General features: G+C 42.1%; 1 protein-coding gene across 3 annotated transcripts in view; it reads right to left on the bottom strand.

The window, feature by feature from the left end:
- The window catches only part of LOC139550446 (complement C3-like), a 51,383-nt gene that overhangs the window by 22,101 nt on the left and 11,382 nt on the right, over nucleotides 1–17,900 (bottom strand). The window contains exons 3-17 of one of the 3 annotated variants that reach the window (XM_071361353.1): nucleotides 16,966–17,128; nucleotides 16,612–16,682; nucleotides 16,086–16,177; nucleotides 14,133–14,218; nucleotides 13,928–14,015; nucleotides 7,796–7,907; nucleotides 6,297–6,420; nucleotides 5,563–5,678; nucleotides 3,146–3,499; nucleotides 2,854–3,051; nucleotides 1,150–1,311; nucleotides 939–1,065; nucleotides 656–730; nucleotides 376–570; nucleotides 123–237 (exon numbers count right to left, since the gene is read on the bottom strand). In XM_071361353.1, coding sequence (XP_071217454.1) covers nucleotides 123–237; nucleotides 376–570; nucleotides 656–730; nucleotides 939–1,065; nucleotides 1,150–1,311; nucleotides 2,854–3,051; nucleotides 3,146–3,499; nucleotides 5,563–5,678; nucleotides 6,297–6,420; nucleotides 7,796–7,907; nucleotides 13,928–14,015; nucleotides 14,133–14,218; nucleotides 16,086–16,177; nucleotides 16,612–16,682; nucleotides 16,966–17,128 — 2,078 coding nt within the window. The remainder of the gene's footprint in view (nucleotides 1–122; nucleotides 238–375; nucleotides 571–655; nucleotides 731–938; nucleotides 1,066–1,149; nucleotides 1,312–2,853; nucleotides 3,052–3,145; nucleotides 3,500–5,562; nucleotides 5,679–6,296; nucleotides 6,421–7,795; nucleotides 7,908–13,927; nucleotides 14,016–14,132; nucleotides 14,219–16,085; nucleotides 16,178–16,611; nucleotides 16,683–16,965; nucleotides 17,129–17,900) is intronic. The other 2 variants (XM_071361354.1, XM_071361355.1) reach the window with 2 other exon arrangements.

Here is a 17,900-nt window from a genome sequence, read left to right as displayed (position 1 = left end):
TGTGAGATACCTACCTGGTTCCCAAATTCTGAAAGCCATACCTGATTAATCCATCAATTTTACATAATCAGTAACACATGAGGAACAATCATGTTTTACTGTCTGTTAAATGTTGTCTTTACCCAGCATCCGTTTCTTTAGCACTCAGCAGTTCGGTGGTCCACATCCAGCTGACATCAAATTTAGAGCGGATAATAATGTCCTCCTCATCCTCATCAAAGAAATCTTCATTTGCTTCTGAAAAATTAAACAAGATTGAAGAAGAGAAAGAGAGTGAGAGAACTCGATAATCATTTATATTTACATAATCTATTGATTTGCCTATGAAATGTCAGACAAAGACAGACTGAAAAAAGAGAGAAAAAATGCTTTTACTGCGAGCGAGGATCAGTTCTGGGGTGGTGAAGCGTATCTTATCTTTCTGGATTCCTTGACAGCAGCGTAGAAAGGCCTCCACACACTTCGGCCCTTCTGTGATGTAGTGCGAGCGCTTCTCACATGAGTAGTCCAAGGGAAAGTCCATCATGCCATCATGACAGCACCTCTTCGCATCCTCTTCATACTGTCTCGCTTGGGAAGTAGATGACATAACGCAGCTATATCGGTTAATTCACCCTCATTCTATTTATTATCTGTTACATCAGCCCTTACTCACCTAGCTCATATTTGGCATCCTGTAAAGACTCTGCCTGTCGCCTCCTTTTAGGTACCTCTGTGTCACAACTGAATCCTAAGAGATGATTGAAAAGCAACTGAAGCTGATAAAAGGGTCTAATCTTAACTAACATAATTGAAGAAATCAAGAGAAAATCAACTACAGTATTTATCCGGTAGCTTAGTAATTCAAATGCTGCAGTGATCAGTGCATCTCAACAAGTGTATGCTTATCTGGCATGTAGTAATAGTATATAAAATCATATTATGCAGATTGCTCCTACGTTGTCTAGGTACTGTTTTTTCTTGATTGGATTCAAACAGGAGGCCAGCATCTGAGAAAATGGCCATGTTGTTTCGCCCCCCTCCCCTTGTGCACCCTTTGTCACTCCTCTCTACTTCATCCCAGATCTGAAATAAAGTGAGATAGAAGGGGGGTGTCAAAATGGTTCAAGCAGCAGAATATTAAAATGTAACAAGATTTCAGTGAGTCACCTTGGCCTGCGTGAGATTGCCCTTTTTACTCAGCATGTAAGCAGCCTTGTCAACCACCACCAGCCCAACCTTGGCACCTGGGTCTCCCTCAATGTTCAGAGAGAACTCTTCTCTTGGGCGGAAGTCTGGATGTTTATTAGATTTCTTTATGGATAGTTTTAGCTAAAAATCAGAACATTAATGAGAACAAAAAAATGTGATGTGACATATTGAATGTACACTACACTCCAAAAGTATTGAGACAGTGACAATTTCGTTGTTGCTTTGGCTCTGTACTCCAGCACTTTGGATGTGAAATGGTTAATGTGAATGCTACCATGATTACGGATAGTTCTGAATGTTTCGTGAATAATGATGAGTGAGAAAGCTAGACGCACAAATATCCTACCCCCAAGACATGCTAACCTCTCGCCATTACAATAACAGGTGAGGTTAGCTTTTTGGGGGGTACGATATTTATTCCTCTTTCTCACTCATCATTATTCATGATTCCTACAGGATTATCCGTAATCGTGGTAGCATCCACATTAATGTAGACGTGTTTAGAAACATATTCTATTCTTATTTACAATAAAAGTGACTCCAAAATGAAACAATTCATTATTTACCATTCATTTCTATAGGGCACAAAATAATCTGAAACACAACCAAAACATACAGTAAATGCATCCAACACATTTGTAGAGTCACAGTCTTGATGTAGTCATTGCTTGCTATGAATATGGGACCAAATACTTAACTTTTTACTACTTTAATACACATGTATATATACACATATATAAATATACAGTTGAAGTCGGAAGTTTACATACACTTAGGTTGGAGTCATTAAAACTCGTTTTTCAACCACTCCACAAATTTCTTGTTAGCAAACTACGTTCATCTCTAGGAGACAGAATGCATCTCCTTCCTGAGAGGTATGATGGCTGCGTGGTCCCATGGTGTTTATACTTACATACTATTGTTTGTACAGATGAACGTGGTACCTTCAGGTGTTTGGAAATTGCTCCCAAGGATGAATCAGACTTGTGGAGGTCTACAATTATTTCTGAGGTCTTGGCTGATTTCTTTTGATTTTCCCATGATGTCAAGCAAAGAGGCACTGAGTTTGAAGGTAGGCCTTGAAATACATCCACAGGTACACCTCCAATTGACTAAAATGATGTCAACTAGCCTATCAGAAGCTTCTAAAGCCATGACAATTTTCTGGAATTTTCCAAGCTGTTTAAAGGCACAGTCAACTTAGTGTATGTAAACTTCTGACCCACTGGAATTGCGATACAGTGAATTATAAGTGAAATAATCTGTCTGTAAACAATTGTTGGAAAAATTACTAGTGTCATGCACAAAGTAGATGTCCTAACCGACTTGCCAAAACTGTAGTTTGCTAACAAGAAATTTGTGGAGTGGTTGAAAAACGAGTTTTAATGACTCCAACCTAAGTGTATGAAAACTTCCGACTTCAACTATATATGAACACGCACTTTTGGTTCCCTAAAATGGAGGGGACTATGTACAAAAGGGCTGTAATTTCGAAACAGTTAATCCGATATGGATGGAAATACCCTCAAATTAAAGCTGACAGTCTGCACTTTAACCTCAGTCATTGTATCATTTCAATTCCAAAACAACAAAAATATGTCACCGTCCCAATACTTTTGGAGCTCACTGTATATTGTTAATAAAGTTATAGTTTAGAGTTACCTGTCCCATGCACTGGTCCTCCACGTCCACCCACAGTGAGTCAGCCACCACGTCATAACCTTGCGATGGCACAATGTAGAAAGCCACCAGGCGGAAGGAAGGGAGCATGTCTGGAGTTACTTTCAAGGTTTCTTTGAGGAGAGCTTTGTCCTTTGAATTCCACTTCCCCATTTCAATGATCCGCCCTTTGCTGACCACCTAATATAACATTTAAACCGGACTGTAATAAAAATCAAAAATATAGAATTGCAAAACGATAAAGAAAAACATAGTTCATTTACAGTTGTTTTACCATGTATGAAATGAAATCATGTTGAAAAACCTGGGCCCCATTTTCTCCAAGGAAGGTAATGGTAACGTAGAGGGACTCATCCTTCTTCACAACAGATTTGTCCACAGAAAGGTGGATGTACTCTTTGACTGTCTTTGTCTCGTATGCTAAAAGTGTGATAACTTTTCGTGCCCGGTGACTAGAATCAAGTAAATCAGAGACAGCTGTTGTCACTTCGACATTTTTTTTTTTGTCTGTGCGAACAGTGTTAATGGTGATGAGAGCTATTCCGCGGCTGTCTGTGAAGTATTTCTGTCCCTCTCTCTCTATTTCAATGCCCTTTACAGGAGAGCCAGAAGTGTCAGTCAGGTACACCTGGAGAGAGAGAAAGAGAGAGGGTGTGTTTAACAGGGGTTGAGAGGGCATGAGTGTGAGAAAGGTTGCATGACCGTTTGTGTTAATGTGTTTGAGTTACCCTTATGTAAATGAAGTTAATTTAAAAAAATGTATACTGTACTTTAATGTATCATTTTGCTTAAATAAAACGCGCTTGAAATGTTATTTAAATAAGTGTTTTTGAACTTTTTTGGTTTATATGTACTTCATGTCTTAAGATAGATTACCTTTAGTGTATTTTTTGTTCATATGTATTCTTTTTAGTATTTTGAATAATATTGTTTATGCGTACACAGAATACATAACAAATACGTGTCCTCCTTTCTCTTATTTAGCGATTATCTTGCAAATGCATGTTTTTCAGAATTCCACACACTGTCTAATTTGTAGAATAATTTGGTATACTTCAATAATATACTGAAAGTATACAGTATGTGTTTAAATATAGAAAACTATGCTCCAAGTTAACTTTTTCAGACTGAAGTTTTAGCAACATTAAAGTGCATGAAAACATAATTTTATAGCGAAAGTAATATACTTCCTTGATATTTGAAAGAGAAATAAACATAGGTAACACTTAACTTGACACCCAGTGTAAGTTGTGACACGATCATAACCATGTCATAACACTGTCATGACCCATATATTTACACCTGTTGTGACATACATTGTGTTATTTTATGGCTGGTTATGACACTTACATAAGAGTCTCAAAACCCATAGTTATTCAAATTTGTTTTTCCCCTGCCAATTAGTTCCCTTTTGTTTGAAAGTTTGTCCTATAAATCTTTAGTTTTTGTTGTAATGAATTCATTAGTCATGCTTTTTTCATTGTATTTTAAATAACTTCATGACCCTGTCATGAAGCATTATGACCATCATGTGTCACTTTACTTGGACTAAGAAAATACACTTTATGTTAATGTCAAGAAGCATTATGACCATCATAACCATATAACCCAGATAGGCCTATCACGTACATGCCCTATATCTGTCATCAGTCAGAAAGAGGGTGTCTTGTCCTGCTCCTGAAATCTGCTCCTGCATTCATCCCAGTCATCAGCAGCAGAGAATTGGGGTAGGTGCATGTCTGACATCAATGTTTGCACAATTACAATTATAATTCGCCAGCAGCATACCACCCTGCATACCACTGCTGGCTTGCTTCTGAAGCTAAGCAGGGTTGGTCCTGGTCAGTTCCTGGGTGGGACACCAGATGCTGCTGGAAGTGGTGTTGGAGGGCAAGTAGGAGGCACTCTTTCCTCTGGTCTAAAAAAAATATCCCAATGCCCCAGGGCAGTGATTGGGGACACTGCCCTGTGTAGGGTGCCGTCTTTCGGATGGGACGTTGAACGGGTGTCCTGACTCTCTGAGGTCATTAAAGATCCCATGGCACTTATTGTAAGAGTAGGGGTGTTAACCCCGGTGTCCTTGCTAAATTACCAATCTGGCCCTCAAACCATCACGGTCACCTAATAATCCCCAGTTTACAATTGGCTCATTCATCCCCCTCCTCTCCCCTGTAACTATTCCCCAGGTAATTTGCTGCAAATGAGAACGTGTTCAGTCAACTTACCTGGTAAAATAATGGATAAATAAATTTAACATGGTAAATTTCTAAAAAGTATATATAACAAACATACTGTTGATACGTAGGCTATGGTGTAACGGAATGTTTTGACTTGTGTGGTAGGTTTTGTGAGTTTTGACACTCTTATGTAAGTGTCATAACCAGCCATATAATAACGCAATATATGTCACAACAGGTCTAAATATGTAATGACAGTGTTATGACCATATTATAACAGGTAATTACACATGTAGGCTGTTATGACATATTATGACATGGTTATGACAGTGTCATAACGTGTTATGACGCTGGGTGTCAAGTAAAGCGTTTCCTAGACATATAATAAGTAAATGTGTTGTTTTTATTTTTATTTTTAGATTTAACATACAATATACATTTAAGGACTTGGTAAGGGTATAATTCTGCTTCTTTCTAAAGACAAAAGTTTACCCTTGTGATGTATGCAACTTACATGAAGATTAAATGGTAGGCCTGGCTTGAAGAATTTGGAGGATTTGGTAAAATAAATTGAGTAAGGAGATGTAACCACTTTGATGCCTGTGAGTTCTGCTGTTACAATGTCACTGCCTAGGAAAGAGAGGGACCAGGAGAAAACAAGGTGTTATATGGGATGTAACAAATATAATCTGTGGATATTAGGGTCAAATACACATTCCAAATGCTCTTATGTATATTTACAGAAAAAAAGATGGGTGTCACTAGTAAAAGTCACTAGTAGAACAGCCCATCACAGGCTGGATTGAAGATGCTCTTTGAATTATCTATCGTCCAAAAACAAAGACAACCAATGCGGCCTTAATAAGTGTTTCCATGTTTAAAAAAAAAAAATCTATTAAACTGAACATGCAACAGTAATAAAGGGATTATGAACACATGACAATGATTATATAATACTTGAGCTGTGCTTGAATTAGTTTTCCATGGAACCAATAGAGTAGCTCCAGGGACTGCGGTTGAAAATTAGCCGGCTGGCTAAAACCGGCACTTTTACTGAAACGTTGATTAATGTGCACTGTCCCTGTAAAAATAAAAATAAACTCAAACTCAAATGCACACACAAAGCTAATTCAAGCACACCTCAAATACTTTCTAGCATTTTGAGGTATTTTGCATACGTATTTGACCTTGGTCTGATGGATATGAATGGATGAATCCATATAGCATTCACAATAGGTATTACCACACCTGAGCTAGTGAAGACAGTAGCTCTTGCATAGAGAGAACATTCAAGGATATCATCAATACTATTAACGTCTTTAGCGGCAGCAATGATTTGAGCAACTGTCAGTATGGCTGTGGTTGTCCCTGTCTGAGAGACAAAATCAAAAAGATGGTTAAATGTAGAATATCTACAAATCAGTATTCTAAGGGTACAGTGCCGTGAAGAAGTATTTTCCCCCTTTCTAATTTTCTCTACTTTTGCATATTTTTTTATATTAAATGTTATCAGATCTTCAACCAAAACCCAATATTAGATCAAGTGAACCTGAGTGGACAAATAACATAACAATTACATACTTATTTAATTTACTTCATAAACAAAGGTATGCAACACCCAATTCCCCTGTGTGAAAAAGTGAATTCCCCCCCCCCCCCCCCCTTACACACAATAACTGGTTGCGCTACCTTTAGCTGCAAGGACTCCAACCTAATGCTTCCTGTAGTTGTTGATCAGTCTCTCACATCGCTGTGGAGGAATTCTGGCCCACTCTTGCATGCAGAACTGCTGTAACTCAGCGACATTTGTAGGTTTTCAAGCATGAACTGCTCGTTTCAAATCCTGCCACAACATCTAAATTGGGATTAGGTCTGGACTTTGCCTAGGCCATTCGAAAACTTTACATTTGTTGTTTTTTATCATGTAGACTTGATTGTGTGTTCTGGATCATTGTCTTGCTGCATGACCCAGCTGCGCTTCAGCTCACAGACGGATGTCCTGACATTCTCCCACAGAATTCTCTGATACAGAGCGGAATTCATGGTTCCTTCTATTAAGGCAAGTCGTACAGGTCCTGAGGCAGAAAACCCTCCCCAAACCATGACACTACCACCACCATGCTTGTCCGTTGGTATGAGGTTCTTACTGTGGAATGCAGTGTTTGGTTTTCACCAAATGTCTTCCAACGAGCAGTTCATGCTTGGAAACCCACAAATGTCGCTGAGTTAAAGCATTTCTGCATGAAAGAGTGGGCCAAAATTCCTCCACAGCGATGTGAGAGACTGATCAACAACTACAGGAAGCGTTAGGTTGGAGTCATTGCAGCTAAAGGTGGCACAACCAGTTATTGAGTGTAAGGGGGCAATTACTTTTTCACAGGGAAATTGGGTGTTGTATAACTTTGTTAATTAAATAAATAAAATAAGTATACTTTTTTTGTGTTATTTGTAAACTCATGTTCCCTTTACCTAATATTAGATTTTGGTTGAAGATCTGAAAACATTCAGTATCAAAACTATGCAACAACACAGAAAATCAGAAAGGGGGCACTTTATCATGGCATTGTAAATCCTGCCCTAAATCACTGCTTTGAATTTGAGTTTGAATTGCTGAGAGATCGTACAATTACTTGATCAATAATATGCTGCCAAATAATACATAACATATCTTGTGGAAACATTTCAGTGATCATAATAACTTTGCTGTAAGGTCATCATCAGTAAAGTACAGTTCAAGAAAAACGTACTTGTAATTGGTGCCTTTGTAGTAAGGTGGATAACTGGATTTTCGTGCCATTTTTGCACACATATCCAAACATGACATATGCATAGCCTATAACCTCCGTTCCAGAGAAGTACCTGAGAAACAAGTGTGTAGCAGTGTTATAAATGGAATTGAATCTTCGCTAAGCTCCGCCTCCCTTAGTAACTGTTGCAACCTCAGACAACATTTTCCCGGGAAACCCAATTCCCCATTCAACCATTGGCGAAATGCCCTCCCCAATGATCTCAAACTGTGCTTCTAATACACAATGAAATTAAACACAGACTACCCCATGCTAATCAGGAAACTTTTGCTTATGTTGTGGTGGACTGTCATTACAATATATTCACAGGAACCTTGTCAGATTATGTTTGTAGTGTGGCTAGCCACTGAATTGCACCGTCAGCATGCATGCAGTCAAAGCTATAACAACTTAGGAGCTAACTAGTGCTCTCTAATCGTATCCGGATGTTGACAGCAGATGGGAGTTGTATTCATAGCATCGCTAACTTAGCTAACATACATTTTGAGAAAACAAGTTATATTAAGTGGCTAGCTAGCTAGTGTTTGGAGGTCAATGAGACTGGGAGCTAGCTAGATAACCAGCTGACTTAGCAAGCAATGTAACAAAAGTATCATTTTGGATTCCAAAAATACTCCGACAGACTCTGCATTTCAGGAATCAGGAATCACAGGAGCAAGTACTTGTGGTGCATGTGGGAGCAAAACTCATGACTATGATTCCATTTCCATTATTAGCAGCATCTAGACTGTCCACTTTGAAGAGCTGAGACAGAATGGCTATATAAGGAATGGAACATATAGGACCAGGGCCCCGCTACCATTATAACCTATACAGCTGTCAGATGTGGGCGTTAACAAGCAAGACCTGAGATGGAAAGATAATGGTGGAGAAAGGTCAAGGGAAGCTATTTTCATATAGAGGGAGGGGACTCTATACGTTACGCAAAGACAGAATACTATAAAGGCAGGACTCTGTAATATGAGAATGTAATCTTTTCCATGGAAGGGCTCGGCTCTGTTATGTGTGTAATAAAGTCTAAATTGAATTCACAAGTTCCGGTATCTGTGTAAATATTTGACTCAAGATTTTCCACAACATGTACTGTTCAACTATTTAGTAATTTAAACATTTATTTTTTTGAAGGAAACTCCATTCTTGCCATAGCCCTCACTAGCTTTCATGCGATTTAAACATAAGCTTGTCCGAGGTGTCGGACTAGACAAGAGTTGGTATCCATTGGAGCACTGCGATTAGTTTCCCAAAAGTCTGGGGCGGGGCTTAGTGAAGGGTCAATTGAGATTTACTTCTTGAATTAAAATTGAAATAGAGTAAATACTATAGGATGTCAATGTTTTATTTATTATAGAAATTCATTAAAGTCAATACAATTCCAATGCTTCATATAATGTATACTTCAATATTAACAATGTTTATTTCAATATATTATCAATGGCATATTGTTGTAAATACTTACTTTGGGTTATGATGGAGAAAGAAATGTGTGCTAAGCTCATGGAAAGTTTATTATTATTTTTTAAATCAATGGGTAAATATCAAGAATTGAAATGACCGTTTACCAGATTATTTAAATATAAAACGTACAGTGCTTTCTTAAAGTATTCAGACCCCTTGACCTTTTCCACATTTAGTTACGTTAAAGCCTTATTCTAAAATAGATTAAATATAAACATTTCCTCATCAATCTACACACAATACTCCATGATGACAAAGAGAAAACAGTTTTGTTTTTTAAAATTGTTGCTAATTTGAGTGGCCAGACTGAAGTCACTCCTCAGTAAAAGGCACGACAGCCCGCTTGGAGTTTGCCAAGGCACTTAATGTACTCCCAGACCATGAGAAACCAGATTCTCTGGTCTAATGAAACCAAGATTGAACTATTTAGTCTGAATGCCAAGCGTCACGTCTGGAGGGAGGCTGGCACCATCCCTACGGTGAAGCATGGTGGTGGCAGCATCATCCTGTGGGGATGTTTTTCTGCGGCAGGTACTGGGAGACGAGTCAGGGTCGAGAGAAAGATGAACGGAGCAAAGTACAGAGAGATCCTTGATGAAAATCTGCTCCAGAGCACTCAGGACCTCAGACTGGGGCGAAGGTTCACCTTCCAACAGGACAATGACCCTAAGCACACAACCAAGACAATGTAGGAGTGGCTTCGGGACAAGTCTCTGAATGTCCTTGAGTGGCCCAGCCAGAGCCTAGACTTGAGCCCGAACATCGAACATCTCTGGAGAGATGTGAAAAGAGCTGTGCAGCAACGCTCCCCATCCAACCTGACAGAGCTTGAGATGATCTGCAGAGAAGGATGGGAGAAACTCCCCAAATACAGGTGTGCCAAGCTTGTAGCGTCAAACCCAAGAAAACTTGAGGCTGTAATTGCTGCCAAAGATGCTTCAACAATGTACTGAGTAAAGGGTCTGAATATGAAATATGTGATATTTCAGTTTTTATTAAAAAAACATTTGCAAACATTTCTAAAAACCTGTTTTTGCTTTGTCATTATCGGTTATTGTATGTAGATTGATGAGGAAAAAAACAATTGAATACATTTTTAGAATAAGGCTGTAACGTAACAAAATGTGGAAAAATTCAAGGGGTCTGAATACTTTCCAAATGCACTGTATATTAGCCTCTGACATGTCTACAGTGTTAGCATAGGTTCAAATCTCGCCTACTGTAACGGCAGTCTAAGTCGTCCTCCTCATCGGACGAGGAGAGGCGAGAAGGATCGGAGGACCAATGTGCAGCGTGGTAAGTTTCCATTATTTAATGAACATGAAAACTAGACAAAATACAAAACAACAAACGTACTAACCGAAACAGTCCCGTGTGGCACAAACACTGACACAGAAAACAACCACCCACAAAATCCCAACACAAAACAAGCCACCTATATATGATTCTCAATCAGGGACAACGATTGACAGCTGCCTCTGATTGAGAACCATATTAGGCTGAACACAGAAACAGACAAACTAGACACACAACATAGAATGCCCACCCAGCTCACGTCCTGACCAACACTAAAACATAAAACAAGCAAAACACATAAGCACTATGGTCAGGACGTGACAGTACCCCCCTCCTGAGGTGCGGACTCCGAACGCACCCCTAAAACTCAAGGGGAGGGTCTGGGTGGGCATCTGTCCGCGGTGGCGGCTCCGGCGCAGGACGAGGACACCACTCCACCATTGTCTTTGTCCCCCTCCTTAGCGTCCTTTGAGTGGCGACCCTCGCCCCTGACCCTGGTCTAGGAACCTTCACAAAGGTCCCTCCTAGATTTAGGAGACAGCTCAGGACAGAGAGATAGCTCAGGACAGAGAGGTAGCTCAGGACAGAGAGGTAGCTCAGGACAGAGAGGTAGCTCAGGACAGAGGGGCAACTCCGGACTGAAGGGCAGCGCTGGACAGAGAGGCAGCTCTGGACTGAAGGGCAGCTCCGGACTAATGGCAGCTCCGGACTGAGGGGCAGCTCCGGGCTGAGGGGCAGCTCATGACTGGAGGGCAGCTCATGACTGGAGGGCAGCTCATGACTGGCGGGCAGCTCATGACTGGCGGGCAGTTCATGACTGGCGGGCAGCTCTGGCGGCTCCTGACTGGCTGGCGGCTCTGGCAGCTCCGGACTGAGGGGCAGCTCCGGGCTGAGGGGCAGCTCATGACTGGAGGGCAGCTCATGACTGGAGGGCAGCTCATGACTGGCGGGCAGCTCATGACTGGCGGGCAGCTCATGACTGGCGGGCAGTTCATGACTGGCGGGCAGCTCTGGCGGCTCCTGACTGGCTGGCGGCTCTGGCGGCTCCTGACTGGCTGGCGGCTCTGGCGGCTCCTGACTGGCTGGCGGCTCTGGCGGCTCCTGACTGGCTGGCGGCTCTGGCGGCTCCTGACTGACGGACGGCTCTAGCGGCTCCTGACTGACGGACGGCTCTAGCGGCTCGGGACAGACGGGCGGCTCTGACGGCTCGGGACAGACGGGCGGCTCTGACGGCTCGGGACAGACGGGCGGCTCTGACGGCTCTGGACAGACGGGCGGCTCTGACGGCTCGGGACAGACGGGCGGCTCTGACGGCTCGGGACAGACGGGCGGCTCTGACGGCTCGGGACAGACGGGCGGCTCTGACGGCTCGGGACAGACTGGCGGCTCTGACGGCTCGGGACAGACGGGCGGCTCTGACGGCTCGGGACAGACGGGCGGCTCTGAAGGCTCGGGACAGACGGGTGGCTCTGAAGGCTCGGGACAGACGGGTGGCTCAGATGGCACTGGGCAGACGGATGGCTCAGATGGCGCTGGGCAGACGGATGGCTCAGATGGCGCTAGGCAGACGGATGGCTCAGATGGCGCTGGACAGACGGATGGCTCAGATGGCGCTGAGCAGGCAGGCAGTGCAGACGGCGCAGAGCAGACGAGCAGTGCAGGCAGCGTTGGGCAGACGACTGACTCTGACCTGCTGAGGCGCACAGTAGGCCTGGTGCGGGGTGCCGGAACTGGTGGTACCGGACTGGAGACACGCACCTCAAGGCTAGTGCGGGGAGCAGGAACAGGGCACACTGAAATCTCAAAGCGCACTATAGGCCTGGTGCGTGGTACCGGCACTGGTGGTACCGGGCTGAGGGCACGCACCTCAGGGCGAGTGCGGGGAGAAGGAACAGTGCGTACAGGGCTCTGGAGACGCACAGGAGGCTTGGTGCGTGGTGCCGGAACTGATGGTACTGGGCTGGGGCGGGAAGGTGGCGCCGGATATACCGGACCGTGCAGGCGTACTGGCTCCCTTGAGCACCGAACCTGCCCAACCTTACCTGGTTGAATGCTCCCCGTAGCCCGTCCAGTGCGGGGAGGTGGAATAACCCGCACTGGGCTGTGTTGGCGAACCGGGGACACCATGCGTAAGGCTGGTGCCATGTACACCGGCCCGAGGAGACGTACTGGAGGCCAGATATGTTGAGCCGGCTTCATGGCACTTGGCTCAATGCTCAATCTAGCCCGGCCAGTGCGTGGAGGTGGAATAACCCGCACCGGGCTATGCACACGTACAGGAGACACTGTGCGCTCTTCCGTATAACACGGTGTCTGCCCGTACTCCCGCTCTCCACGGTAAGCATGGGAAGTGGGCGCAGGTTTCCTACCTGCCTTCGCCACACTACCCTTTAGCGCCCCCCCCCAAAATTTTGGGGATTTCTTCTCGGGCTTCTTACCGCGCCGTCGTGCTAACCTCATTCGCCGGTATCCCTCCGCACATTGCTCCATCGAATCCCAGGCGGGCTCCGGCACTCTCCCTGGGTCAACCGACCACCTGTCTATTTCCTCCCAAGTGGTGTATCCCAGATCTGGCTCCTGCTGCCGAGCTAGCTCCTCGAAACGCCGCCTTTCCACTTTTGCTGCCTCCAGCTCTGCTTTGGGGCGGCGATACTCCTCTGGCTCTGCCCAGGGTCCTTTCCCCTCCAGTATTTCCTCCCATGTCCAGGAGTCCTGTGTAGTTGGCCGCTGCTGCTGTCGCTGCTGCCCGTTGCCACGCTGCTTGGTCCGAGTTAGGTGGGTGGTTCTGTAACTGCAGTCTAAGTCGTCCTCCTCATCGGACGAGGAGAGGCGAGAAGGATCGGAGGACCAATGTGCAGCGTGGTAAGTTTCCATTATTTAATGAACATGAAAACTAGACAAAATACAAAACAACAAACGTACTAACCGAAACAGTCCCGTGTGGCACAAACACTGACACAGAAAACAACCACCCACAAAATCCCAACACAAAACAAGCCCCCTATATATGATTCTCAATCAGGGACAACGATTGACAGCTGCCTCTGATTGAGAACCATATTAGGCTGAACACAGAAACAGACAAACTAGACACACAACATAGAATGCCACCCAGCTCACGTCCTGACCAACACTAAAAGAAGCAAAACACATAAGCACTATGGTCAGGATGTGACACCTACTGCCCTGTGACACAACCTCTCTCTCTCTCCCCATTGTCATCTTCGCTCACTATCTGTTAAATTAAATGTCAAATAAAATACATTTCCCAGAGGGCATCAGATCAAGCACCCTAGGCTGGATATTGTTTTTCAAACTCACCTAGCTTCTATATCCACTTTAAAGTCTTTGTCCTGAACATGTAAATACTGCTTCCTGGTTTTCAATGTGACCTCAAATGTTGGCAACACTATAACAACAACAAAAAATACAATGACATAATGACAGCGGACAGTAAAAAATGAAATAAAAACATCCTGCTGTTAGATCGATAATCTATAATGTTGTGTTTGAATGGATGTCTCACCATGTTTCTTCACATCAAATGAGGTGTTAAAGACCCTGTCAGGTTCACTCTGTAATTTCACCTCCAGGGTCCACGTTCCTTCCTCCCTGAAGGGAATAGAATACATTAGATCATTTACACATTGTAAATAATGTTCCACTTCTAATTTCACATTTGCAATGTGGAGTAACAAAATAAATTTAACACTTTTTTGCCACATTCATGGGCGCGCAGACACACAGACACAGGTGGAAAAATTACCCAATTGTCATACTTCAGTTGTCACGTTCCTGACCTGTTTTCTGTTGTTTTGTATGTGTGTGATGGTCAGGGCGTGAGTTTTGGGTGGGCATTCTATGTTGTGTGTTTCTATGTTGGTTTAGGGTTGCCTGGTATGGCTCTTAATTAGAGGCAGGTGTTTTGCGTTCCTCTAATTAAGAGTCATATTTAGGTAGGTTGTTTCACTGTGTTGTTGTGGGTGGTTGTCTCCTGTGTCAGTGTTTGTCGCACCATACGGGACTGTTCGGTTTGTGTTGTACATCGTCATTTTTATGTGTAGGCTATTTTCCCTGTTCTCGTGTTTAATGTAAGTTCGTCGTTCAGGTCTGTCTACTCCGTTTGTTGTTTTGTTAGTTATTAGTGAAGTTCGTGTTTTCGTCTTGTCTTTAATAAATATTATGTGTTCACAACCCGCTGCGCCTTGGTTCCCTCAATACTCCTCCTTTTCGGTTGAAGAGGAGGAGGACCACCGTTACATCAGTAAAAGTAAAGATACCCTTAACCATTGGCATACAATGGTCGCGCCCGGCGGAAATTGAATTAACATAATACAAAAAATCCCCCTAAAAATCTGTCTAAGTGAGAGAGATGTTTTTTTTTGCATGGGCTGCGTCTCAATCCATCTCATCCGCCAATATCGCCCTTCCACATCTGGGGTGAAAGGTGGCAGAGCTAGAGTGGTGTTTGTCCAAACATAAGACATCGCGAAAATCGTTTTTTCTCACAAACACATCTGTAGCGTACAAACGGTTTTGCCTACTATGACCACTCTATTGAAAGCTGAGACTCTCACGAACACGATGATGTTCTCCATTTTGCACTAGGACGCCCACAAGCCTAATCTGAAGGTCCAGGTACCAGTTTAAAAATGAATGGAAGTATAAATGGAGATATTTTAGGCACTAAAATAAGGGGATAAATACATTTTGAAAATATTTTTTGGGGGGGACTATCTGTTTTTCCATGTGGTGATTCTGTTATTCAATGTGTTTCTATTGGCTAATATCAGTAATGCCAAATTCAATGTTGCATACAATCATTTTTTAATGTATTTAAAAAAAAATAACTTTTAAAATTGGGTTTTAAATTTGAAAATAAAATAGCTAAATGATCTTTGGTATGACCATCTTAAAATTCCACATGTTAGCTTAATAGCAAATGACTAAAGTAAAAGTGAAAGTCACCCAGCAAAATAAACTCAGCAAAAAAGGAAACGTCCTCTCACTGTCAACTACATTTAATTTCAGCAAACTTAACATTGTATGAACATAAGATTCAACAACTGATGGCAGAATTTGTAAAAAAAAAAATATATATTTAAGGATAGCCATGGGCACTCTCCAACACTGAGACATAATTTACAAACAAATAATTTGTTGTTTAGTGAGTCCGCCAGATCAGAGGCAGTAGGGATGACCAGGGGTGTTCCCTTGAAAAGGTGTGAATTGGACCATTTTCCTGTTCTGCTAAGCATTCGAAAAGTAACAAGTCATTTTGGGCGTCAGGGAAAATGTTAGTAAAACATACATTATCTTCTTAAGGAATGTAGTGGAGTAAAAGTAAATGTTGTCAAAAATATAAATAGTATAGTACAGATACCCCAAAAAACTACTTAAGGAGTACTTTCAAGTATATTTACTTAAGTACTTTATACCCCTGCGCGCACACACACACACACACGGTGATTAATCTTACTTGACTATATCTGGGAGCAAAAATTGGTCTGCATAAAGTCCATTGACACTCAGGCCCATTTTGGGCTGCGAGATTATAGTGCCATCAACACTCTGTTGAAAAGCAGAAAATAAAATAATTAACATTACAAAAATATTTTAAGGAGCACCTTGAAATGATTCTTACACCAGCTGATCCAGTAAACAATATATATGTAGGCTACCATCCACTACCATCTAGTCAATACCCTGTTACAGTCATGAATTAACTGCCCTACTTCCTTTTCTCTTGCAACAATTAACAAACATCTGACCAATCAGATTAGAGCTAAGTAGTTGCTAGGTATATAATCAATTGTTATTCTAATTCCAAACAACTGATTCAACATATTTTAGAAGTAACAACAGTGACTTACAAAATCGCTCTCATAAAATAATCCTACATTCATCTGATTTTTTCCAAAAATTGTTCTGTGTTGATCTATATCACTGTGCTTTTCCAAATATTTGATACCTGTAAAGTAGGCTATTGCATAATTTTATCTTACCTTTAAACCAACACTAACAGTACCGTTTGCTGCCTTTGCTTCAAGGTTTGTGACAAATAGCCTGTACTTAACTGAAAAGGGGAAACCACATTTTTATTATGCACAAATGGGAGGATTATTCAAGTAAAGTCTAAAATTAAACCTAATGTGAAGCTCTCTTGATATGAATTACCTTTGTAGGCTTCATAACTGCCTATGATAATTTTTTGTATGCATTGCACCTTAATAATATGGTGATGTATGTGTTAAGACATTCTGCCATTGTTGACTGAATACACTAAAAAACAAATATTGTATATGCAAAATGATGGAGCACTTTGAATGAGGCACGGGATAGGTTTGCTGCATACTTACCGTCCTCTCCAGGGTTATAGATAGGTTTATCTGTCTGGAGGAAGACATAACCTGACTGGAAGGACACCAAAACAACTGTCTCCAATTGTCTGCCTCCGAATGTTGCTTTCAGGTGCACATACTGATTGCCTCTAACATTTCTTTTGAAGTATTTTTGATCAAGCTTCCGAGAGAGAGAGAGCGAGAGAGAGCGAGAGAGAGCGAGAGAGAGCGAGAGAGAGCGAGAGAGAGCGAGAGAGAGCGAGAGAGAGCGAGAGAGAGCGAGAGCGAGAGAATGGATGTTAGTGAAGCTTGTTCGAAAGCATGATAATTATTAATAGCTAACGAAACATTTTTCCCAAATGCACAATGGTAACAGTAGCACTACACATAAGGTACCCTTTATTATGTTTTATCTCACTATTTCAAAAGGACCAGAATGACAAGCACACATTTGTTAATAACCTTAACAATATGTAATAAGGCAGCTTTTCTCCAACCTCGGTTCTGGGGACACCAAAGGGCTAGCCCTACACAGCTGATTCATATAATCAACTCATCACGATTTGATTATTTGAATCAGCTGTGTAGTGCTATGGCAAAACCCCAAAATGAGCACCCATTGGGGAGTTTGCTAATCACTGTAATAAGGCTTTATAACTGATTTATAAACTATAAATGAGAATAGTGAACAATCTATAAACCACTTATAAATCTTGTAAATCTTTATAAAGTATGCCTTACTGTAAAGCCTTACAGGGACAATTAAAGGGATGGTTTGAGATTTTTACCCCAATCTAAATTGTATTCTTACCTTGAGAGAAGGGATGTGTTATTAAAAAAAAGAAGATATACTGTAAACAATGCATGGAATTTAAAATAATAATGTATACATCATGTAAGTACGCAATGCAAGAACGCAGCCATGCAAAATGTCTTCCCTGCATACTTGCGCC

Source organism: Salvelinus alpinus, chromosome 23 (genome assembly GCF_045679555.1).
Source record: "Salvelinus alpinus chromosome 23, SLU_Salpinus.1, whole genome shotgun sequence".
NCBI classification, from domain to species: domain Eukaryota; kingdom Metazoa; phylum Chordata; class Actinopteri; order Salmoniformes; family Salmonidae; genus Salvelinus; species Salvelinus alpinus.
The sequence above is the reverse complement of the archived record's forward strand: the minus strand, read 5'-3'. Positions and strand labels throughout refer to the sequence as shown.